This window comes from Odontesthes bonariensis, chromosome 23 (genome assembly GCF_027942865.1).
Source record: "Odontesthes bonariensis isolate fOdoBon6 chromosome 23, fOdoBon6.hap1, whole genome shotgun sequence".
In the NCBI taxonomy this organism is placed as follows: Eukaryota; Metazoa; Chordata; class Actinopteri; order Atheriniformes; family Atherinopsidae; genus Odontesthes; species Odontesthes bonariensis.
Genome location: NC_134528.1, coordinates 32,115,399 through 32,141,251, shown reverse-complemented (window position 1 = coordinate 32,141,251; position 25,853 = coordinate 32,115,399). Strand labels below are relative to the sequence as shown.

At 40.5% G+C, this 25,853-nt stretch overlaps 1 protein-coding gene across 3 annotated transcripts in view; it reads right to left on the bottom strand.

Moving 5' to 3' along the window:
• Nucleotides 1–25,853, bottom strand: part of rab3gap1 (RAB3 GTPase activating protein subunit 1) — an 85,729-nt gene that overhangs the window by 15,852 nt on the left and 44,024 nt on the right. For 2 of the 3 annotated variants that reach the window (XM_075458395.1, XM_075458397.1), the window contains 9 exons: nucleotides 22,167–22,235; nucleotides 21,156–21,229; nucleotides 14,770–14,862; nucleotides 14,357–14,529; nucleotides 12,411–12,518; nucleotides 11,932–12,104; nucleotides 10,625–10,682; nucleotides 8,203–8,538; nucleotides 4,937–5,074 (listed from right to left, as the gene is read on the bottom strand). In XM_075458395.1, coding sequence (XP_075314510.1) covers nucleotides 4,937–5,074; nucleotides 8,203–8,538; nucleotides 10,625–10,682; nucleotides 11,932–12,104; nucleotides 12,411–12,518; nucleotides 14,357–14,529; nucleotides 14,770–14,862; nucleotides 21,156–21,229; nucleotides 22,167–22,235 — 1,222 coding nt within the window. The remainder of the gene's footprint in view (nucleotides 1–4,936; nucleotides 5,075–8,202; nucleotides 8,539–10,624; nucleotides 10,683–11,931; nucleotides 12,105–12,410; nucleotides 12,519–14,356; nucleotides 14,530–14,769; nucleotides 14,863–21,155; nucleotides 21,230–22,166; nucleotides 22,236–25,853) is intronic. The other variant, XM_075458396.1, reaches the window with a different exon arrangement.

The following is a 25,853-nucleotide window of genomic DNA, read 5'->3' as shown; positions in this document are numbered from 1 at the left end:
TGGTTTATCTATTTTTTAGAGAGAGCGCGCGAAAATGTACAGATGGCTGGCTGGCATGTGTGTCATTGATCTGCGCGGATAGTAATCGCTCTGCATACAGAGCTGCAAGTGGCTTTGATGGGTTAACATTCCATACCCTCGCCTCGTTCACAGCTGGCACATTTAATTGGTCTACGCCAGCACTAATCGCCCGGCATACCAACACCTACCTCTAGTCAAGGTGAGAGCGGTTTCGATGGCTTGGATGGCTAGACTATATATGAACGCATGTTCACTAAATATTGGCCATGTTTATTTTGCAGTTATTCATAGGATATAAACATTAAAAATTAAAACACACACAAGCGCACGAAAGACGCTTAAGAGAACTGCGAGTTGCTTGGAAATTGGAAGAGGAGATGCAAAACTGCCAACAAACGTTGTGTGAAAATAAACCACATGCACACATTTGTTGGACAATAATGCTGTAGCCTAATCATTTAGAAGCCCGTTTGGCGGTTTGTGAGAATTAAAATAGTGATTTAGGCTATAAGATAAGCATCCGCATTGCCATCAAAAGGGTGACTGATCTGAAATAAATAAATTTATAAATATTTATAAATAAATAAATAAATAAATAAATAATCATTAAAATCCAGCAAATGTTTGACAAAAATATGATATGTATATTAGCACTAATCAATTCGGACATAACTAGATGAATATTACATTTTAAGGAGACTGAAAGTAGGTTTATGAGGAAAAAATGAAATTATATTGGAAATGTGCATTTATGGGAATCATGATGTAGAGAACTTGAGAGTCACGATTTAATTTGTAGTAATTGGCAATAACAAATAATGCTATCTACTATTTGCACAACCATTGAAGGACAGGCCTTAACCAGAATACAATGTCTTTTTTGGAGGTCTGGAGGATGTCTCTCAGTTCAGCAGTCAGCATCCCTGGGACTGGAGTCGAATTGTAGTGAACAATCCCACGATACAACACACCAGATTTTGCTGTGTACGATCTGCCTGCAGATCCTTATACAAGTTTCAGTGGCTTTGGCTTGTTTAATCAGGAGCTTGCTCTTATGTCTAGTACTTATCATAGGTCACGTAAAAATACTGAAACTTTGTAAAACAGCAAACTTAGACTAGCAACTAGCAAGAGGCAGGCTCCATAGGACGTTGAGCTACTGGCTGTGGGTTTGGACATAACAGACTGTACTTTTTAAGGAAAATTAGGTAGGCATGGAAGGATTTGGCTAAGCCATGGTGAAGGACTTCAAAGATGTTCTGTCAAACCGTTCAACAGCTCAGAAATGGAAAACAGGGGTCATCCCAGGTTGACTTTGAGAATCTCCTCAATCCAGCTAACATGTCCTCCACTGAGGAGCAGAGAGACTCAGGACTCAGGGGGAAACCTTGCTCACCATTTGTGGAAGATGTTGACCAATCTGTGCAAAGAAGTCCTGTGTTTTCATTAATACTGGACGAATCGACCAACATTGGTAACGAAAAGCGACTCATTACCTATGTCAGGTACATAGAGGACAACAAGATCAAAACAGTTCAACTGTTTAGGATCTCTGAAATTGTAGATGGAAGAGCAGATACTATTGTTGAAGAAGCAACTGTTGACAGAGAAGGATTTGGATGGAAAAAACTTGCAGCAGTTTGTACTGATGGAGCTGCTGTTATGACAGGATGCCGCCAAGGAGTTACTTAAAAACTCAGAGAGGAATATAACTCAGATTTGGTAGGGGTACACTGTACAGCTTATCATCTTGCACTTGCTGTTAATGATGCAGCCAGCTCTGTGCCACAGGTGAAAAAGTTTCAGCAGGATTTCACATCAATTTTTGCATTTTTCAGTAACTCTGCAGTCAGAATTGCAGAAACAGGTGGATGAACCCCAACTTAAGTTCACCCAGCCACATACAGTGAGGTGGCTGTCAGTAGTGTGTAGATCACTGAAATCCCTGAGAGATGTCCTGGATCACATGGCTTCCTTCGATGCTCAAGATACTGACAAAGCCAAAGATTAAGATTAAGATTAGTCCTGCATTAAGATTTATTGGTCCTGCATACACACGAAATTTGTTCTCCGCTTTTAACTAGGCATGTCCCGATCCGATCACGTGATCGGAAATCGGGGCCGATTGCGTGGTTTCTGACTCGATCGGAATCGGACGTTTCATCCCGATCAGAGATCGGATATGTAACCTATCTATATATGCATATTTATTCTCATAATTTTTTTTCATCAGAACGGGAAAAAAATAACAGCTTTGTATTTACTCTTATGTGGTGGTATAGAGTCTCAACCATAGACATAATATACGGAGACGCCTCATAGACTGATGCTGCCTATTGGAGATGAAGTATCAGCGCGGCCACCATCTTGGATGGATCTCCAATAATCCCACATTGCATTTATTTCCACTGAGGAAGGTGTATATCCCAAACTACAATAATCATAACTCCCAAAATTTTTATGTCTATGGTCTCAACTCCACACAGTTATAACGCATGGGGCATGATGTCACTTTGCTGCCGTAAAGCGAAGCAGAACACGGCAGCAGCTTGAAGCTGGGGGCTGAATGTCTGCGGTGTGGAGGTATTTTAAAGTGGAGGACAAAAATGTTGCAATCGCAAACTGTGAGATATGCAAACTTGGGATTTCAAGAGGTAGCGAAGAGATGGCTAACATCCTTGATGAGAACAGGATCACACCTGACAAGGTAGAGATGTTGGTTTTCATCAAGAAAAAGGGTACATTTCCTTCTGTGAAGCCAGAGGAGGAGAGGAAGAATTAGGAGTGCAGCTCCTAAAAGCACATTACTGGCCTTACTTTATAACACTGTGGCACTTTTATTTGCTTATTTGTTTCCATGCCTGCAGGTTTTTCAAGCTGAGATGCTGCTCGTTTTTTGGTGCATTGTTGCACTAAACTACAATGTGAAGAATTTGTTTATTACTTGATGAATTAAATGATTAAATGAATAAAACTAATAAACACTTCAAACGATAAAACTAATTAAATTAGTTAAATGATAAAATAAGTGAAGAAAATAAAGAATCAGGGACATCCTGGATCTGTTTCTTCGCCGTTCTTCTTTTTTTAATGTACTGTAGAAGTATCGCATTTGGGACTCGGTATCGGCAGATACTCAAAATCAAATGACTCTGAGGCAAAAAAAACCTGACCGGGACATCCCTACTTTTAACCCATCCAGGTTGGCACCTGTTGACACACACATGCACAGGGTCATACACTCGTATGTAGACAGATGCCAACCTGGAGCGGTGGGCAGCCATTCACAGCGCTCGGGGAGCATGGGGTACGGTGCCTTGCTCAAGGGCACCTCAGCTGTGACAAGGAGGTGGACTGACACCCCTCCAGCTGTCACCAATCTTTTTGAGTGATGAAAGTGGGAATCGAACCGCCAACTTTCCGGTTATTGGACGACCAACTCCAACTGATGGCTGTCAGACAGTTCAACTTTGTGGCTTTCTGCTGATAGACTCAGACCTGACCTTCAACTATCATATCAAATCAGTCACCAAATCAGCCTTTTGTCAACTTAAGAACATATCCAGAATGAAGGGTTTCATGTCCCAAACAGATCAGGAGAACCTGATTTATGCTACATGCTAATGCTAACGGTCTTCTGACTGGACTCCCCCAAAAGAGTCTCAAACAGCTGCAGCTCATTCAGAACGCTGCAGCCCGAGTTTTAACCAGAACAAAGAGATCACATCACATCACCCCAGTTCTCAGGTCTTTACATCGGCTCCCGGTCAGACACAGAATAGATTTTAAAGTTCTGCTACTCGTCTACAAATCACAGAATGGTTTAGGTCCAGAATACATGAATGACATGCTAGCAGAGTATAAACCCAGCAGAGCTCTGAGATCTGCTGACTCAGGTCAGATAGTGGAGCCCAGAGTTCAAACTGGTGAACTCCACTACCGAGTGCTTCAACCCGGTGAAGCAGCTTTTAGCTGTTATGCTGCTCACAACTGGAACAAACTACCAGCAGAACTGAAATCAGCCCCAACTGGAAGCACTTTTAAATCCAGGTTAAAAACATTTCTCTTTCGGTGTGCTTATGGTTGAGTTTATATCTTTCTTTTCCCCTCTTCTTTGATTGCTTTTAACTGTGTTTTTAATTTTTATTCTATTTTTTTTCTCTTTAAATTGCTGCTTTATGCTGTTCTTTTAAATGCCTTGTCTTTATGTAAAGCACATTGAGTTGCCTGTGGTATGAAATGCGGTGTATAAATAAAGATGCCTTGCCTTGCCTTCTGTCACGTGATGAAGGACATTACTGATGCATGTGAAAACATTTTCAAAGAGAAGATCTGGACTTCTCTACAGCCCAGCCAATGGTTGAAAGTACCAAAGAGGCCCGGAGAGATAAAATAGTCCATCCTGGCCCCGCAGAAGAGGAATTCTTCAGCTCTCTTCAAGGTACCAAGTTTAAAGGAGACAAAGGTTTTGACTGCCACACTCAGTCCAAACCAGCCTTTGATGCCATGAAGAGCAGGTATGTTGGATCCTTGATAGGGATGTCTTGAGATCCCCCTGAGATTGCTATGCTAGAGTCTGTGACCTAAGAAACCCTACAGATAACATATTCCCCGTCATTAATGTGCTTCCTTCCTTGAACAATGTGACTGCAGGTAGATGTGTCTGGTTTATTTACATTAATTGGGGGCAGAATGCAGAGTATTTTTTTTTTACATTGTTGAAGGCAAATATTAGACAATATTAGATAAAAAAAAATGTTAGATGGGACTATTTTCAAAAAGAATTTCTTTCCACATAACCAAATATCACAGTTTATTTTTTTGCAGTATTGACTTCATTGTTAAATGTGTAGGAACCACAAAGGTTAACAGTTTATTTGTGTACACATATAGTGTTTGTGTTGTTCCGTCTCACCTTAAAGGACTCCATGTCAGAAAGTAGACATGCACTCTGCATTCGAGCACGGAGGTGAGTACCTTCAGCCGATGTGCCAAGTTTGGCCAGCACTTCTGACTGCTCCTCCAGCTGATCCTCTGTCATGGGAGCAGGTTCCTGACAATGAAGCGCGCACACACACACACACACACACACATACACACACACACACACACACACACACACACACACACACACACACACACACACACACACACACGTGTCATTGTACTTCCACCCTCTCGTTCTTAGGTTCAGTTGAATATAAGCATTGGGGTGTTTGCAGCCCAGATGGTAAAATAGTTGTCTACCAAATAGGTGGTTTAATCCCCAGCCCCTCCATGTTTTAAAGTGTCTTCAGGCAAATGCTTCACTCCCAAACTGCACACGGGGCTGTCCTATCTTATAAGGTCCTGTTCTTTGTGTTTCAACTGCCACATTACCAGCTCCTGGCCAGGAAATCTGCCACTGCAGGAGTACCTACTCTTTGCTGGTTCAGAACAAAGAACGTCTTATGTTAGAGGTTATGGAGACTAAATAAAAGAATGAATGTGGAAATATAAAGGGAATCAACAAAACCTTGCTATTACTATACTAAAATTACTATAATGGCCATGAATATTTACACTTATTCAATCATTTATTTAAATATCTATATACATATATATATGAAAATATCATCTCATTTTAAAAAAACAACTATATTCCTTTGTTGTATGTAGATTTCCTTTTTCCTTTATATTTTTTCAAAATTTTTCCTTTATATTTTTTGTAAAGTCATTATTTCTGTTTCAGTTAAGATTTGAAAAGTAAGCAGTGCATTTGCTAACGATATTTTTTCATATTAGACCAATAAAGCATCATTTAAAATTGTGGTCAAACCTCCAAATGAAGGGCATTCTACTGCACATCTGGTTCTCTTAAAATAAATCAAAAGAAAAAAATGATTTATTAATTATGAACACATTTTTTATAACCAGGTTTTTTTCATTATTCAATGTAAGCAGTCATAGTGTGCAGTCATTGCTACTGTTGAAGCAGACCAAAAGTAGCCTCTGGCTGAACACATTTCTTGAATATCACTTTAATATTGCTTTTTTTGTTTTAGGCCTTTCTTGAAAAACAATTACTTTACAAGCCTTTAAAAACTATGAGGCAATACAAAGCTTGGAAAGCTTTTATAGCAGAAGATAAATTACTGACATATGAATATATTAATGATATGAGTAGAGGGTTCATTTTTTTGCACCTCACTTATGTAAATCTACAAAAAAGGTTATATGTGTTCTTAGTAAATGTGCAGTTAGTTGATCAATGGTCTAACATACTTCAAAGAATACACTCTCATACTTTAAAATACTTTTAAGAATCTTCCTCACACACCAGAGTAAGTCATGGAGTTCCCCAGGGTTCTGTGCTTGGACCGATTCTTTTTACTTTATACATGCTTCCATTAGGTAACATTATTAGACAGCATGGCATAAATTTCCATTGCTATGCTGATGATACTCAGCTGTACTTATCTATAAAACCAGATGAACCCAATAGGTTGGTCAGACTACAAGCATGTCTTAAAGACATAAAGACCTGGATGACTCAGAACTGTCTGCTTCTAAATTCAGACAAACTGAAGTCGTTATCTTTGGACCTGAGCGTTTCAGGGAGAAATTGTCTAGCTACATAGTTACTCTAGATGGTATTTCCTTGGCTTCTAGTTCTACAGTGAGGAACCTTGGAGTTATTTTTGACCAGAACTTATCATTTGACTCGCATATAAAACAGGTTTCTAGGACTGCCTTCTTTCACCTTCGTAATATTGTTAAAATCAGGAACATCTTGTCTCAGAGTGATGCAGAAAAACTAGTCCATGCATTTGTTACTTCAAGATTGGACTACTGTAATTCTTTATTATTGGGCTGTCCCACATATTCTCTGAAAAGCCTTCAGCTGATCCTAAATGCTGCAGCCAGAGTTTTGACGAGAACTAACAGGAGAGATCATATTTCTCCAGTTTTAGCTTCTCTTCATTGGCTCCCTGTTAAATTCAGAATAGAATTTAAGATTCTTCTCCTTACATATAAAGCTCTTAATGACTGAGCTCCATCATATCTTAAAGATCTCATTGTAAGATATTTTCCTAACAGAGCACTTCGTTCCCAAACTGCAGGTTTACTTGAGGTTCCCAGAGTTTCTAAAAGTAGAATGGGAGGCAGAGCCTTCAGTTATCAGGCCCCTCTCTGTGGAACCAGCTGCCAGTTTGGGAGGCAGAGCCTTCAGTTATCAGGCCCCTCTATTGTGGAATAAGCTGCCAGTAAATGTCCGGGAAGCAGACACCCTTTCCACTTTTAAGACCAGGCTTAAAACTTTCCTTTCTGATAAAGCTTATAGTTAGGGATGGCTCAGGTGATCCTGAAACATCCCATAGTTAAGCTGCTATAGGCCTAGACTGCTGGGGGGCCTCATCTGTCATACCTTTCCTCACTTTACTCTCTTTATGTATATGTGACATTATTGTGGTCATTAACTCGTGTTTCCCTGTTCCAACAGATATCCTTTGAATGGTATTACAGTGCCGCCGTCTAAGTGCCTTGAGATGACATTTGTTGTATTTGGCGCTATATAAATAAAAATGAATTGAATTGAAATTTAAAATACACCTCATCCATTTCTGCAGGGTACGGTTTCAATCATTTTAAGATTGTACAGAGGCTTTATGTTTAATGTTAAGTTATCCAAAATCTACCATGGGGTTAATCCTATTTGTGACAGATGTAGGCAAGTACCTGCTACTCTCTTCCACACATTTTGGTCATGCTTAAGTCTGACTGTATTCTGGTCCGAAATATTTGAAGTGTATTCAGCAACTTTCAGGTCTGTTGATGCCTGTCCTTATATTGGATTCTTTGGTGCATCATCAGAAGATCTCCCTCTTAAATAGCCCCATAGCATACTCCTCCCTTTTAGCATGGGGACTCATTCTTTTCATTTGGGAGAATGAGAAAGCCCCCCTCTTTTGGAACATGGATATGTGACGGCGTGTTTTTCCTTAGAAAAGATTAGATACGCACTGAATGGATCAATGGGGAAGTTTGATGTGGTATGTCATTATTTGATTTCTTATGTAGGACCATACAATGTTTACTATACATTTGCATGTGTTTAAAAGCTCAATAAATCCACCTGGACTAAAAAAAAAAAAAAAAAGGATGAATGAGTCAGATGTGTGTAACACAGAAACATGGTACCTGTGTGACGGGAACATAGAGAGGCTCCGCAGAATTAAGAAGAGTCAAGTTGTTATAGGGGTGCAGTCTGCCCTCTGCTTTGCCTTTACTGTTGTCCTTTACTCCCTCAGGATGTGGACACTCACTTTCTCCCTGGTCACTCAGGCACTCGAAGAACTCTTCTTCGCTGTCACTCCATGAATCCCAGGATTTTCCAGGGGACACCTCTCTGGTTGAAGATGATGTAATGGTTGCTCCTGAAGACTCTGTCACCTTGTGTTCTTTTTCTTTGCTTCTCTCTTGCACCTTGCGAGCTTCATCTCTGGCCCTTTTCCTCTCTATGCAGCAGTTCAGCATCTGTTGAGCAGCAAAATCCCTTTTTAGACACAAACACTTTGATAATTGTGTTCAGTTTGTCATTAACACATTATGATGTGAGGTAAATATGTGCATCCTTTTATTTTTCAAGCTTGGAGTGGCATATATATATATATATATATATATACATATATACATATATATATATATATATATATACATATATATATATACATATATATATACATATACACATATACACATATATATATATATATATATATATATCACATCAACATGTGCACCAGAACATAATAACTATCGTCATTGTATTTCATGTTTCTAGTTTACTTCAAAAGCTGAGAAATAATAAGTTTAGTGGACAGTGAAGTTTTCCAGAACACCCTCCTGTTTAAGAAGGGTCCTTTATACTATTCAGACTGGAGGTTTTGTTTAAAACAGTCAATACATAAAATTGTTGTGTTGACTGACGAATACAGAACCCATTTGAATTACAGGTTATAAGACGAACCAATAAGACCCATGAATGAGTGAATACTCAGAAAAACTTTTAAGTCCAAGCAAATGTAAAGAATAAGTTCAACACTGTCACCATTATTCGTTTATGTAAGTGACATGATCTCATCTCTCCTTTGTCCAAAATATAGCTGTTTTCTTCTCCCAAAATTGAATCTCCTTGTTTTAACCCCTTTCCATTCTGAAAGAATTTTTCTACATGCATTTTATCATACAGTGAACATAGCATGTATAACCAACCACAACAACTATCTAAACAGAAATCCCAAGGTGGAGTCTCCTGGTAATCCACTGATTGATATTTGAAGAAATGTTGAGGAAATTGTTGATCAAGAACGATCCTGATAATCCAGCTAAAAAAAATGTATACATGTTTATTAGTTATCAAAGTTTTTATTGATAAAATGTTATTTACTTTATTTATTTTTTGGATATGTGATCCGTTTCCCTGAGACCTGGCTGCAGGAACATCTGTAACAGCTCTCTGCTCAGCTCTAAGACTATCCGGGCAGACAGAGACTGCAGACAGAGCGCTTACAGGAAAGGAGGAGGATCACAGAGCTGGTTAACAACAAACAGTGTAATCCTGGACATGTCACTGAGAAGGAGCATCTCTGCACCCCAGATGTTGAACTGCTGGCTGGGAGCTTCTGTCCATGTTGTCTGCTGAGAGAGTTCACCTGCTGACGTTGTGTGTGACATCATCAGCTAAGTTGTTGCCAAGCTACAAAAACATCAGCCCAATCCACTCATAACAATTTCGGTAGAATTCAACCACACCTCTCTCTGCTACACTTCAACTTTCAACTGATGTCAACTGATTTTTATTTCATTATTCATCAAAAGCAATCATCATATAGTGCAGAAATATATTTTCCAATTGGGAATTAATGAAGTATTATTGAAATAAAAATTTTATAGCATTTTACGTTATGAAAATAATTACTTAAATTTCTTCCTACAGATTTATCCAATGCATCAGAACATTTTCAAAACAGTGTTTTCAGACTAAACCAGTGTTGTTAGCTTTAGATTGACATTTCAGTTGAGCCTTTTGCAGATTCCATATTGTGTTCAAAGCCAGCAACAGTTTTTGGAGAGTACTTGGACATACCTTTAGGAAACCTGTATAAAACATTTATCTTTAAGCTGACGCCATCTTATTTGGAAAATAACTTAGTAGACATTAGGCTGCAGTCTGATTGTGTTTTCTAACTAACAGGTCACAGTCATCTCACAAGACTCTGTTAACAAATATTCTGATAAACAGAAAAAATATTTTTTTCAATGTGTTTAAACACCTGTAACTTAGGCCCAGTAACACTCAAATAGTGATTCTGGCAGTTTAGTAAAACTGTTATGTTAGCTTTCCAAAGAGATCAAAATTAAGCTTAGACTCCACGTGGTGCTAGAAGAGTACAAAGTATTCATATTCATGTCATAATTTGTATGATAATAGGTGTTTTAGGGTCATTTTACTTTAAAGGAGTGTTAAAGATCCATAACCTCTAATTAATGTGTTATGTGTGCTCAGAAACCATCTGGTCTATCTTTGTACACCAAGTATGCAGTTAGGAAAAATGATTACCTGGAACTTCTGATGCAGAAGACAACAGCGAAGATCAGGAGGTCCACTGTCCAATCTGCTGATTCGTCAGAATTTAGATAAAATGGAGAAGAATTAGCTTTTTATGCTTATTTGTTTTTGTTTTGACCATGAAAGTCTTACATACACATACATATTCATATATCTGCAGACATATGAATGCATACATAAACTTTATTGCTACCCCAAGTAACAATATTAATTTCCTGTCATATTTATCCCACCCCTCAAGGGAAATGTTAGCCACAAACAGAGAGATTCATTTAAAAGGGATGAAAGCTTCAGTTGGTTCTTGAGCTGTAAAAAGATCTTTCTGATGAAAACTCAGGTAAAGAATTCGAAGGAAGCCAGCTGGCGAAAACGCTCCATTTATTACAAAAAACAAACCTCAACAAAAAATAACACCTGGAGAGTTTTACAGCTTGGAAGTAAAAACCTAACCAATGTAGGAAAAAAACGTGGTGATTTATACCTGTTGAAGAGGAGTGACTTCTAGTCTAGGTGAGAGTTGTGGGTATGTGTTGAGTATGAATGAGCCAATGACAGGTGTGGAGAGGAGGAATGTTCAGCTTATGAGGAATTTGTTCTCGTACTATCAAACTGCTATGCTTGCAAGCGCCATTGTGGGGCGCTGCTGCAACATGGCTTGATGTCTGAGGGCGAATTTGGATGAACAAAGGATGTGTATTCCAGGCTACCTGGGTGCAGTTGTAAACCCCAGGATGCGTCAGGGAGGGAGTTGCAGATATGGATAAGGGCTAGCTCTCACAGCTGGATGTTGCCAGCAAGTTGCAGGGGTTTGTCTTATAAGCCTAGCTAATAAGCCTAGTTTGTCTATGAACCTAGCTAATACCGTGAGCTATCTCCCAGCATGCCCCGAGCAGCCGGGACCCCATGCTGGCTGGGTAACGGTCAGGAAAAGGAGGCATAGCCCTAAAGTCAAGCCTGTGATTCACCATCAACCTGTCTGCGTTTCTAATAGATTTTCCCCACTCAGTGACACACCCGCTTATCATTACAGAGAAGAATTTACTTTATTCAGAGTCAGGAATACATAAACATTTCTTGAAAACTTAAGCAGCTATTCTTATTGTACAGAAATGCAAAAACATACTTTATAGTTTATTTATAGTCTGTATCTTAGATGTATTTCTTTTGTATTTTAAGTGTCTGCATACTCAACAGTTGTTGATGAAATGTGTAAACAAAAAAATACAAAATGGTAAAAAGTTGTGAAATGTTAAGTCACAGACATGAAGCAATGCAGAAAAAGTGTGTGTTGAACCAACCCGTAAATAAGGTAGTTGTTTTCCCAACGGTAACGCAATTCAAGAACAAATTCCTGCCAGAGGTGAGCAACAGCTGGCAGGCCACCATAGCTGTAGTTGACCAGACACAGACATAATGCCAACCGGTAGGTCAGACTGTCACTGGGTGCAGACTTCAGCTGGAGGAACAGGTTCTGAAGTGAGAGGATAAAAAGCAAGAAAACCACGTCACCAATTTAATAAATTAAAAAAAGAAATAAAATATAATAACAATAGAAAAATCCTTCACTTATATTGACTGCGACATATTAAATGACCACAGGAAAGTGCAGAGACCTCCTGGCAAAATTTTTTGGGGATTTCAACCACCTGAACTACTTTGCGCCCGTTTCAGATTTCTTTATTTTCATCCTTCACTTAAAAATACAAAAAAATTGAACACAATAAAAAAATCCAAGATTACACAGTCCAACTGTTGGTGTGCAAGTGGTAAAACGTACATCATCAGCGCTTTTTTCCTGCTCAGCTGTCCTGTTGGAGTTTGACTGTGCAGTGTTATCCTTCATATTGTCTGATGACTTCTCCACAGCAGCATCTGGGAAAAGATACTGAGATAAAAAAAAGAAAGACACAGTCATATATGGTTATGTATTCAGGCACACACATTGAAAACCAAAGTGAAGCATTTGGACAGTAAAAATATTTTTTTCTTCTGGCTCATATTCAAATCACATTTTGACCAGCTTTATTCATCCATTTGTGCCTCAGAAGAAATTCAAATAATATCATACACATGGTGTTGGCAAACCTTTTGTGCTGCTCTTGGGGCTAAGGTCTTGTTTAGTTCTGGTTACTACCCCCAGTAGTAGCAGGGCAGATGGAGCAGCTTAAACAAGAGCTCGAGGCTGCTCTAGCTGTTTCACTGCCAACAATCCAGTGTATTTGGACCCGGACCCGTGAGGCTTTGCTACGCACAGTTGAATGCAACCACCGCCTAGCGGATCAGCGGTGTGTCCCAGCCCCGCAGTACGCCCCTGGCCAGTGGGTTTGGCTGGCAACCAAGGACATTCCTCTGAGATCTACTTCTAAGAAACTGGCACCGAAATACATGGGTACCTTCGAAATAGACTCTATAATCAACCCTTCCGCCTCAAACTTCCAGCCTAGCCTCCATGCACATCCATTCCATTTTTCATTCTTGAATCAAACCTGTGTCTTCCAGCATGTTGTGGTGATATGGTGCTATATAAATGAACTGAAATTGAATTAAATTGGTTGGAACAGGTCCATGTTTCCCATGTGTAGCATCTCTTCTTCCTTTAACAACAGTCTGTAAACTGTTTGCTGGACCTTTGGGAGAGGAATGTTGTCCCATTCCTGTCTGATATAGGATTATACCTGCTCAGCAGTTCTGGCTCTTCTTGTTGTATTCTAAATGTTTTCAGCTGGTGAAAGGTCTGCACTGCAGGCAGGTCAGTCCAGCACCCGGACTCTGCTACTATGAAGCCGTGCTGCTGGAACAGATGCAGTATGTGGTTTAACATTGTCTTTATCTAAATATGCAAGCCCTTCCCTGAAGAAGACGTCTTCTGATAAATGAGCTTTGGTCTAAAGAAGACAGCAGTGTTTCTGAGTCATGTTCACATGTGGCTTCTTCTCTGCCTGATGGAGCTCTAACCTGCATCTGTGCATGTTACGGTGAGCTGTGCTCACAGACAATGATTCCTGGCAGTGTTCCTGAGCCCTGCAGGGATTTCCAGGACAGGATCAGGTCTGTTTTTAATGCATTGCTGCCTGAGGGCCTGAAGGTCGCAGGCATCCAGGACTGATTTTCAGTTGTGTCCCTTCAGCACAGAGATGTCTCCAGATTCCCTGACTCTTTTAATGATGGAATATTCAAAGTTTTCACAGCTTTAAACTGAGGAGCATTTTTCTGAAACTGTTCCACAGTTTGTGAATTAAACTTTTGCAGTATGCTCTGCCCATCGTTACTTCTGAGACTCTCCAAGATGCTCTTTTTATACCCATCATGTTACAGACCTGTTGCCAGTTAACCTGATTAGTTGCAAGATGTTTCTCCAGTCGTTTCTTTTTAGTTCTACCTACTTTTGCAGACTTTTGTTCCCCCTTTCCCAACTTTTTTTTTTTAGACATGTTGCTTCCATCAAACTCAAGATGAGCTCATCTAGATCATGAACCAGTAAAATGTCTTATTTCAACATTTGAAATGCTTTCTATGTTTAGTTGTGAATCAAATACCATGCTATGAGATTCATAAATCATTGTATTTTGTTTTGCTTTACATTTTTCACAACATTCCAACTTTTTGGAAACTGGAGTATATTTTTTGACAACTGAATTTTTTTCTCTTCAAAATGATTTTCCACTGCTATGTTTTATGTGACGCAAATATCAATATGAAACAGACTCAATGAATAATACATACCAGAAGGATTGAATTGAGTATATCATTGTTAAGTGGTGACTCATCAATGTGCCGACGGCGGCGGATGTGCTTCCGGGCACTGTGTACCATACTGGAGACGGACAGCTTGGTAATTGGCACGGGTGCTGCTGGCTCAGTCAACTTTGATAAAGCAGAGCTGAGGTCACTCGTTTCTGTGGGGGAAAGGAAAACAAACAAGCAGTCTATTAAAAAAATCATCAAGCAGTTACCTATCAGCATTCCACACCGGAAAACTTATCCAAATCCAGATTTTGCTATTCTACATAAAAGTTTAGAAGTACTTAACATCCAAATGCTATCATTTATTTGTACTATTTTCTATGTTGGGACACTTTGTAGCAAGAAACAATACCATCTGTTCCAGTGTTAAACAGTACAGCATGTAAACTAACCTTTTCCGTCTTCTTCTGCTAATCCTCTACCCAGAATGTCTTCTATCGACTCCTTCCTACAACAAAGCTTAAAGAACTCCGTCAGAAAGTCACCTACATGAAAAGATAAAAATAAATCAAATACATACAGCATACTGGAGGACTGAACATGTTCGATGCAGCTTTCTTAATTAGTTATTTACAGTACTGTGTTTTGATCCAGTCCTCATTCCTTTACATATGGTCAGAAGGAAAACAGGAAATAGATTTACTGAAAAATGGTCAAACATAAATATAAATACAGAACCAGAGTTAGTTCAGTTCTGAGCAGCTTTAAAGTGAATATCTGCAGATGTTTCCATGGTAACAGCTGCAGAGATTCACTGAAACATGTTCCAACATGAACATAAACCCAGAATCTGAGGCAGAACCAGAGTTAGTTCGGTTCTGAGCAGCTTTAAAGTGAATATCTGCAGATGTTTCCATGGTAACAGCTGCAGAGATTCACTGAAACATGTTCCAACATGAACATAAACCCAGAATCTGAGGCAGAACCAGAGTTAGTTCAGTTCTGAGCAGCTTTAAAGTGAATATCTGCAGATGTTTCCATGGTAACAGCTGCAGAGATTCACTGAAACATGTTCCAACATGAACATAAACCCAGAATCTGAGGCAGAACCAGAGTTAGTTCAGTTCTGAGCAGCTTTAAAGTGAATATCTGCAGATGTTTCCATGGTAACAGCTGCAGAGATTCACTGAAACATGTTCCAACATGAACATAAACCCAGAATCTGAGGCAGAACCAGAGTTAGTTCAGTTCTGAGCAGCTTTAAAGTGAATATCTGCAGATGTTTCCATGGTAACAGCTGCAGAGATTCACTGAAACATGTTCCAACATGAACATAAATCCAGAATCTGAGGCAGAACCAGAGTTAGTTCAGTTCTGAGCAGCTTTAAAGTGAATATCTGCAGATGTTTCCATGGTAACAGCTGCAGAGATTCACTGAAACATGTTCCAACATGAACATAAACCCAGAATCTGAGTCAGAACCAGAGTTAGTTCAGTTCTGAGCAGCTTTAAAGTGAATATCTGCAGATGTTTCCATGGTAACAGCTGCAGAGATTCATTGAAACATGTTCCAACATGAACATAAACCCAGAATCTGAGTCAGAACCAGAGTTAGTTCAGTTCTGAGCAGCTTTAAAGTGAATATCTGCAGATGTTTCCATGGTAACAGCTGCAGAGATTCATTGAAACATGTTCCAACATGAACATAAACCCAGAATCTGAGGCAGAACCAGAGTTAGTTCAGTTCTGAGCAGCTTTAAAGTGAATATCTGCAGATGTTTCCATGGTAACAGCTGCAGAGATTCATTGAAACATGTTCCAACATGAACATAAACCCAGAATCTGAGGCAGAACCAGAGTTAGTTTTTTTTTTTTTTTTTAATTCTAGAATGCGCCGCTGAGGGTGGCAGCACGTTGGAGTAGCTCTGTACCTCACATTGAGATTTTTCTTTTTTTCTAAATTTCATTCCTGTTATTTCTTGGAAGAAATTGCATTTTTTGGACAACTGTTCCTTCCTGCCTTGGATGTTGTGCAGCTGGATTGATTTTTCCCAATACTTTTGTATATTTTACTCTTTTGTCATGATGCATAACCATAGCAACAGGGTGGTTTACAACAGGGAGCAGCTGATTAATATTGGAAAAGCAGAAATAATTCGACAACTGAAGCCAGAAATCCCACTGGAATTGAAAAGGAGGCGTCGTGGATGCAGAGCAGGAGCAAAGAGGAGAGAAAGAAAGAAGAAGTTCAAACCATCTCTGCCATCCGTCATCATGGGAAATGTAAGATCGTTAGCTAACAAGTTGGATGAACTTTTAGCCTTGACAAGGACTCAGCAAGAATATCGGGAATGTAGCATTATGTGTTTTACTGAGACATGGCTACAGGATCATATACCCGACTCCAGCGTCTCTCTGCCGGGCTTCCTGACTGTACGAGCAGATCGAGATTTAAAGAGTAGCAGGAAAAGGAAAGGGGGTGGATTGGCAGTGCTTGTCAACAACAGATGGTGTCACCCAGGACATGTTACTGTGAAGAGTCGTCTCTGCAGTCCTGACATTGAACTATTGGCAGTAAGTTTTCGGCCATATTATTTGCCAAGAGAGTTCACCAGTGTTGTTTTGGTGGCTGTTTACATTCCACCCTCAGCTGTTGCCGACACTGCATGTGATGTCATCAGTTCCGTTGTTGCGAAGATACAGACACAACACCCCAATTCTTTTGTGGCAATATCTGGTGATTTTAATCATGCCTCACTCTCTGCTACACTGCCAACTTTTCAACAGTTTGTCAGCTGCTCTACCAGAAAAAACATGACATTGGATTTGTTTTACACAAATGTCAAGGATTCATACATTTCCAAATCAAGGCCTCCCCTGGGAAAATCGGATCACAACCTTGTTGTAAACCCCTTGTCCAGAGACTACCTGTCACAAAAAGGACTGTTAGAAAGTGGTCACAGGAAGCTGAAGAAGCCTTACAGGGTTGTTTTGATGCAACCGATTGGATTTCTCTTTGTAAGCCACATGGAGAGGACATTAATGCCATGACTGAGTGTGTGACTGACTATATAAACTTCTGTGTGGACAACACCATCCCCACCAGAACAGTGAGATGCTTCCCTAATAACAAACCCTGGATCACCAGTGAGCTAAAGGAACTATTGAACAGGAAAAAAAGAGCCTTTAGGGAGCGAGACAGGGAGCTACTGAGGAGTATACAGAAGCAGCTCAAAGTCAAGATCAGAGAGAGCAAGGAGGTGTATAGAAAGAAGCTTGAGAGTAAACTGCAGAGGAACAATATCAGAGATGTGTGGTCAGGAATGAAGAAGATCACAGGCCTCAAGCAGAGGGAGGATCGGATGGATGGAAGTCTGGACAGAGCAAATGAGCTGAACACATTCTTCAACAGGTTCATTTCAGGAACAAGCTCACCATCCTCCCCTCCTGTTCCTAGCCAAAGAGACATCCCACCCTCCTCTGACCCACAGCTTTCCTGTAACATCTCCACCTCCACCTCAGTCATGGATTCTTCTGCTTCCACTAGTTTGTCATCAACCCAATCAGGAGATGCTGCTGTCCCCTTTGCCTCCCCCTCCCACTCTTTTCTGTTTCTAGAAGTCAGGTGAAGAGGCAGTTAGAGAGACTGAACCGGAACAAGGCTGCAGGTCCAGATGGTGTCAGCCCCTGAGTCCTGAAGGCCTGTGCAGAGCAGCTCTGTGGGATTCTGCAACACCTTTTCAACCTTAGCTTGACCCAAGAGAAGGTACCATTGTTGTGGAAGACATCCTGTCTGGTTCCGGTACCAAAGAAAACTCACCCTTCAGATATCAATGACTACAGACCTGTTGCCCTGACATCCCACATCATGAAGGTCCTGGAGAGACTCCTGTTGACCCACCTGTGTAAGCAAACCAGCACATATCAGGACCCCCTGCAGTTTGCTTATCGCCATGGAGTTGGAGTTGAAGACGCTATCATACATCTGCTTCAACAAACCCACTGTCATCTGGACAAAGCAGGCAGCACTGTGAGGATCATGTTCTTTGATTTCTCCAGTGCATTTAATACAATCCAGCCTGATCTGCTTCGTCTGAAACTCCAGAAGACTCAGGTGGAGGCCTCAACAATCACCTGGATTAATGACTACCTGACAAACAGACCACAGTTTGTCAGACTGAAGAATTGTGTGTCTAACCAGGTGATCAGCAGCACAGGAGCACCACAGGGGACTGTACTCTCACCATTCCTTTTCACTCTGTACACTTCAGACTTTCAGTACAAGTCAGACTCCTGTCATCTACAGAAATATTCAGATGACTCTGCAGTTGTCGGGTGTATCAGAGATGGACAACAAGCTGAGTACAGAGAGCTGGTGGACCGCTTTGTGGCATGGTGTGGGAACAATCATCTCATCTTGAATGTTAACAAAACAAAGGAGATGATTGTAGATTTCAGGAGAAACAGGGTCAGATCAAACCCTGTTTCCATCATGGGAGAAGAAGTGGAGGTGGTTGAGGAACATAAATACCTTGGTGTTCATGTGGACAACAGACTGGAGACACAACAGTGAAGCAATCTACAAGAAAGGACAGAGCAGACTGTACTTCTTGAGGAAGCTAAGGTCCTTCAAGGTTTGCAACAAGATGTTGCAGATCTTCTACAAGTCTGTTGTTGAGAGCGTCATTTCCTCTTGCGTCATCTGTTGGGGCAGCAGCATCAGAACCAGGGACCTAAAAAGACTCAACAACCTGATAAAGAAGGCTGGTTCTGTTCTGGGGACGACTGTGGAACCTCTGGAGACAATAATGCAAAGAAGGATTTTGCATAAAATCAAGAGAATTATGGACAACCCTGAACATCCTCTCCATGAGACTGTTATCGGAAAACAGAGTCTCTTCAGTCAAAGGCTTCTTCAGTTTGGATGCAAAACGGACCGCTACAGGAAATCTTTCCTGCCCACAGCCATCAGCATCTATAATAACTCTTTGATTTAATTGAGCTACATCAACATTTAATTTCCCTCTGGGACAAATAAAGTATTTTTGAATTGAATTGAATTGAATTTGTTCAGTTCTGAGCAGCTTTAAAGTGAATATCTGCTCTGAGCTCCTTTCTCCTCCAACACAGCCTGAACCCTCTCAGACCAGCTTTCTGTCCTTTCTTTAAGGAGTCTTCAGGAATAGTTCTCCAGGCTTCTTGAAGGACATCCCAAAGCTCTTCTTTGGATGTGGGCTGCCTTTTGTTCCGTTCTCTGCCAACATGATCCCACACTGCTTCAGTAATGTTGAGCTCCGGGCTCTGGGGAGGATTCATCCCTCCATCAGACCTGCTGCCACTGATTTTCAGCCCACTTCTTGTGTCCTTTGGCACAGCTCAGCCTTTTCTCCCTGTTTCCCTTCCTGAAGAACGGCTTCTTGACAGCCACCCTTCCATGGAGCCCATTTCTGAGGAGGCTTGGGCCAACAGCAGATGGATCAGCTGAAGGTCCAGATGCATCTCTCAGCTCCTGTGTCAGGTCTTTGCTGGATGTTTTCCTCTTTCTTAAGGACATCACTTTCAGATCCTGTTCATCTGCTGGAGATAGTTCTTTAGGCCTGACACTTCTTCTTTTGTCCTCCACTTGTCCAGTTTCCTCAAATGTTTTAAGGACACACTGCACACCATGCTGAGATATGCCAAGTTTTCAGCTAACAGCTCTTTGGGAATCACCTTGTTGCTGCAGAAATCCTGTTTTCTGTCTGTCACACTGTGTTATCTTTGCTGTTTTTCACACATGCAGCTAAAGAAATGGGAACAAATGATGTGTCTCTGTGACAGGCTGCTGGGAACAAAGTGCCTAAAGATCCAGTTTAAAACGGCTTCTTTGCTAAGTTGGACACAACACTGGTTCATTCCTTGAGTTAGGAGCCTTTTTCCTGCCTGAATGGTTCATAGCTCAGAGCTAAGTGGCTTAACAAAGAGAAAACACATTCCTCTGAAGATGCTCAGGTACAAGGACTGGCCTGAAGATGAGGGAAGAAGCAGAAAATGTCCAAAGAAAAACTCTGAAAGAGCTTCAGAAAGCTGGAGAAATTGATCAGGACACTTTAAAAGATTACGAGAAAATCTGAAAGAAATGAGGACTGGATCAGGACTTTATACAGTGTTATAGTATGAATATTCATCAATCCACAGTCAAACAAACTATTAAAACAAATGACTTAACATTGTCCGAACTCCTGAGAAAAGGCTGGAAAAGACTGGAGCGCAGTGTAAAAAAAACACCTGCGTGACTAAGTGTTGGGTCATGCATGAGGATGAGAATGCATGAGAATTATGCTGTTCCAAGACCCTAAAACAGTTCACGAGTCTAGAATTCAGCCTAAATGTGTTATGATCCAGAACTTTCAAAAAGATTTGTAGAAGTTAGTGAATATGAAAGGATGTCCAATTAATGAATAAATCCAAGGGTTTTAAACCAGTACTGGGAGTGTTTAATAGGTGTCTTCAGTAAAAAAAAAAAAAAAAAAGGGGGGGGGGGGGCAAATTTACTGGTTGCGCATGCGCAAGCAGATTCAGTGAAACTCAGTCGTGCAAACTCAAATTTTGGTCGCAAAACATTTGGTTGCAGTCTGGAGCCCTGATTGGTATGATTTGTGTTTTATAACCTGAGGAATATTGTGTTTGACCGATTCATGTGACTGAGATGTTTTAAATAATTACTGTTTATTCCAATAAAATCTGAGTTGGGACACACTTGAAACATTATCATTTGTGATGAAAAGAATTAAGACAATATAATGCAATTGCTTTACTGTAAAGAAACATCTGCTGCAGAAGAAGGGGTGCAACTTACCCAGTAAACAGTGGAGGTTGTCGGCTGTCCTGACTCGAACTGACCAATGAGGAGCTTGGAGAGGGTCAAGATCACTGTTGGATGATAAACAGAGAGCAAGGTATAGAATAAAATCATATCAGCTCAAAAACTATATCTATTATATTATAAATATTGTGAACACAACACAACTTGCATGTAAAGGTATCAATTTATCATGTGCTCAGCGTGCAAACGGCAAATGGAAAATTACTTATCTAATTCAAAAGAAAGAATATAACTCAGTGATCACAAAAAAAATTGGTTGCAAGAAGAAAGACTATTGCTCTCTTATTTATATTTCTTATAAATAGTACTGTGCAAAAGTCCTGACCCAGTCCTCATTTCTATCAGATCTTATCGTAAACTTTTAAAGTGGTCCTAAACAAGCGTTCTCCAGCTTTCTGAAGCTCTTTCAGAGTTTTTCTTTGGACATTTTCTGCTTTTTCACTCATCTTCAGTCCAGTCCTTGTATCTGAGCATTTTCAGAGGAATGTGTTTTCTCTTTGTTAAGTCACTTAACTCTGACCTATGAACCATTCAGGCAGGAAAAAGGCTCCTAACTCAAGGAATGAACCAGTGTTGTTTCTACACATAACAGAAAACTTGCCAAAGAAGCCATTTTAAACTGATCTTAAGGCAAAAATGCCAAAGATTACACAGTTTGACAGACAGAAAAACTAATGGTTGAATAGTTTCAGCATTTCCAAAGTAATCTTCAACATCTAGCATTGCCACAGAGTTAATTGAATGCATAAAATAATGCATTTTCTCAGTATTTGTGGTGCTAAAACAAAACTATATAATTTCAACACTGACTACTAAGAACTAGGTTGAATGCTTTCAATTTCGTGTCAACAAATATCCTAATTTGTCCAGGTGATGGCCCATCAGAGATTGAACGACAATGGCGATCATGTCAAGGAGTTTTTGCTGTACAAAGTGCTGGACATACATCAGTTGTAAAAACTGGAGAATTGAGAAAATTCTTACCTGTAGACATCATTGTCCACAACTATACCCTCTGTAAGCTGAGGCCAAGTGGTTGCAAGATGAAGTTCACTTTAACAATCAAAAGCAGACAAAGTAAAATGATTCATTTTGTTCAGAAATCATTGACTCATTGGCATATAAACAGTCATTTGGAAAGATAAAAGCACAACAACAAGATTATAACAATTTATACAATTAATTGAATTCCAATTGGCTTGAATTGGACTTTATTATCTAAGTGCCTTGAGATGACATTTGTTGTATTTGGCACTATATAAATAAAAATTAATTGAATTGAATTTAAAAAAGACTAGTCCCCACCTGTTAAAAACAAACAAACTGGATGTTGCTGACATCAAGAGGATGTGACATTGTGTCAAGTGTTCTGGAAGGAAAAATACTGACATACTCAAGCTACTACTGCCATCTACTGGCAAACATTAATATAGTATAAAACAGACCAATTATTTAAGCAGCAGACTTTTATTGTTCACAAGAGAATCTCCAGTTAACATGATTATCATCAAATGATAATAACAATAACCAAAATAGCACAAAAAACTGTTTTTTATTATTAATATTATATTATCAATAATAGTATAATTGTTAAACCATTATAAAAATAATTTTACGAAAAGTATCAATATACACCATATACACTGGAGCGGTGGGCAGCCATTCACAGTGCCTGGGGAGCATGGAGTTACGGTGCCTTGCTCAAGGGCACCTTGGACGTGGCAAGGAGGTGGACTGACACCCCTCCAGCAGTCAGTTCACCAATCTTTTGAGCGGTGAGAGTGGGAATCCAAATGCAGTCGAATGATATCAAAGAGAGGCAAGGTGATCACGACTGAAGGGGTTTAACTACCAGAGGACAACATAGCAGACATTTAGGACAGCTGCAAATACTTTGGGATTCCACCGGCAAATCGCAACCCATGAAACGGCTGAAAGGAAGTCAACTACAACCAAGTACCTACAAAGAGTGAGGCAGGTCCTGAAGAGTCAGCTGAATGGGAAGAACAAAGTCCAAGCCATCAACACATACTCCCTACTGGTCATCAGATATTATTATGCAGATTCTTGCATAATAACCTGGCCAAAGGGGGAGATAGAGACCACTGATATCATGACAAGAAAGCCCTTCACAATGCACGGAGGGTTTCACTCCAAGTCCGGCACCCTGAGACTGTACACGAAGAGGAAGGAGGGGGGAGACTAGTGAGCATTTGAGCCAGTATCCAGGATGAAACAATAAATATCCAGAAATACATCAGGAAGATGGACCCCAGTGATGAAATTTAATGCCTGCTTCTGAAGAGTGCAGACGTGTCTCTGCTTCCTCCTGCTGCTTATCGCTTTATTTGCTTTTAAATCATTTTACTTCTTTCCACAAGTCTTGGATATAGTTTTATTCTTTTTCTTGTAAGTGAACCAAGACTTTTTAAAATCATTTTTATTCTTTTTACATCTTATCTGACGAGCCAGCGACTACAATCCTTTCAACATGCCCTGTGAAAGCTGTCGGATATATCAACAAGAAATTTGGGCGCTACAAGTAAGGATTTTTGCCTTAGAAACTGAAATGGGACTTCATGAAACGCTCCCAATGGAATCCAGTGGTAAGAAGTCCACATTTACTTCCAAAGGAAAGGGTGAAAAAACTGCTACCTCCAACTTAAAGCTAAATGATACTGTGTCTTTTCCAAGACTCTGTAAAGGCACGTATGATGGACTTGGTGCAAAGCCGAAGAATCGTCAAACTGTTGGTATCAACAGAGAATATGTAACATCATCCGGAATAAAGTTAACAAACAGATTTTTACCTGTCAGAGCCAAATGTGACTGAGTGTAACAGACAGAGAGACGGTACAAAGAAGCAGATGGACAGAGAAACTGTGCCGAGTGTCAAGGTCAAAGATACTCTTGTGCTTGGAGACGGAGCCATATCTAATATAAACATAAACAGAATGGTTACATGCAGCTATCCAAGTGCCACTGTCTCTGACATCACAAGATTACTACCAGAGGTACTGGCAAAACACCAAGGGGTGAAACAGCTGATTGTGCACGTGGGTGCAGTGGACATCAGAGAGAATCAGTCTGAAATCTTAAAAAAAGACTTTGAGAAACTGTTTGAGAGTCTTGATAAAGTGACAATACCAACATTCATAAGTGGACCTCTCCCAAACATCGACAGGAGGATCAACAAATTCAGCCGGCTGCTTCAGTTGAACACATGGCTGTCCAAAGTCTGTGAGTCCAGAGGACCTCATTTCATCGAGAACTTTAATCTTTTCTGGCAAAGAGATGATCTCTTTCAAAGAAAAAGCCCACACCTGAACAGAGGTGGAGTGAGACGACTGACGGATAATCTTCTCCACGCTCTGAGGCATCAGAAGGGACCAGGACCAGGACCAGGACCAGGACCAGGACCAGGACCAGGACCGGGTCCTGTGCTGCCGCAGAGAGAGAAGACGAGCCAGAGAAGAGCTCCTGCCTCGCCACCCAAGGACCCAGCAAAGGATTCAGCCACAGCAGCCACAGCAGCACCTCCAGCATCCCGAACACAGGATTCAGCAGCTCCACCATCGCCTTCACCACGGCCCTCACCACAGGCCTGGAACCCACCTGCTGCATCTACACCCTCCAGAGATGTTTCACCATCGTTCTCTTCTCCACCGTCACCCAGGAGATTTCCTGATCACCTTGAAAGCTTGGTGAAATCGGGGATTAAAATGGTTCCTCTCACGCCAAACATGGCAAGATCAAGAATTCTATCCTCAAAGAAGCATCGAGCCCCTCTCCCTCCCCAGCCTACTCCATCGACCAAAGCCCCCCCAGCTTGGCCCCCACCACCGGTGCCCACAGCTGTCATTTCCAACAGCGTCAATGCTGTTGTCTAGGACACTAAGGGCCTCTGTGTTGGTAAACACCATCTCAACCAGAGGTCCAAGGATGGAGTGAAGAGAGGGACAATCAGACTGTCCAATCAGAGAAATCTTATCCATATCCCTTGCAAGAACACAGCATCCAGTTCAACTATAACTAATCTCAAACACGCAGTACTCAATGTCAGATCTTTAAGTAACAAATCATTCTTAATTAATAGTTTTATTTCCTCTCACAATCTTGATTTTATGTTTTTAACTGAGACGTGGCTCGACAAAAACACAGCAAATGCAGTCCTGATTGAGTCTAGTCCACCTCACTTCAATTTTGTGTCTGAAACACGAGAAAACCAGAGGGGTGGGGGTGTTTGTGCCATGTTCAGGGACAATATACCCACCCACAAGTTGTCATTTGGGTTTTTTTCATCATTTGAGTATGTGTCATTCAAAATGGAGATAAAACAATCTTCCATACTTTATATCACCATTTATAAACCACCACAGAATTGTTTTATTGATGATTTTACTGAACTACTTTCAATTGTGTGCACTGCTTTTGACTGTTTAATCATAACAGGGGACTTGAATGTGCACGTGGACGTAGCGCATAACAAGGAAGCTAAAGAGCTCACTGCTGTCCTTGAAATGTTTGGTCTAACTCAGCATGTGACTGAGCCCACCCACAACAGAGGGCACACTCTAGATGTGCTCATTTCAAGGGGTGTTGTTATTTCAAACGTGAATGTCGTCGATGTTGCTTTATCTGATCATTTCTGTGTTTTCTTCGACCTATCTA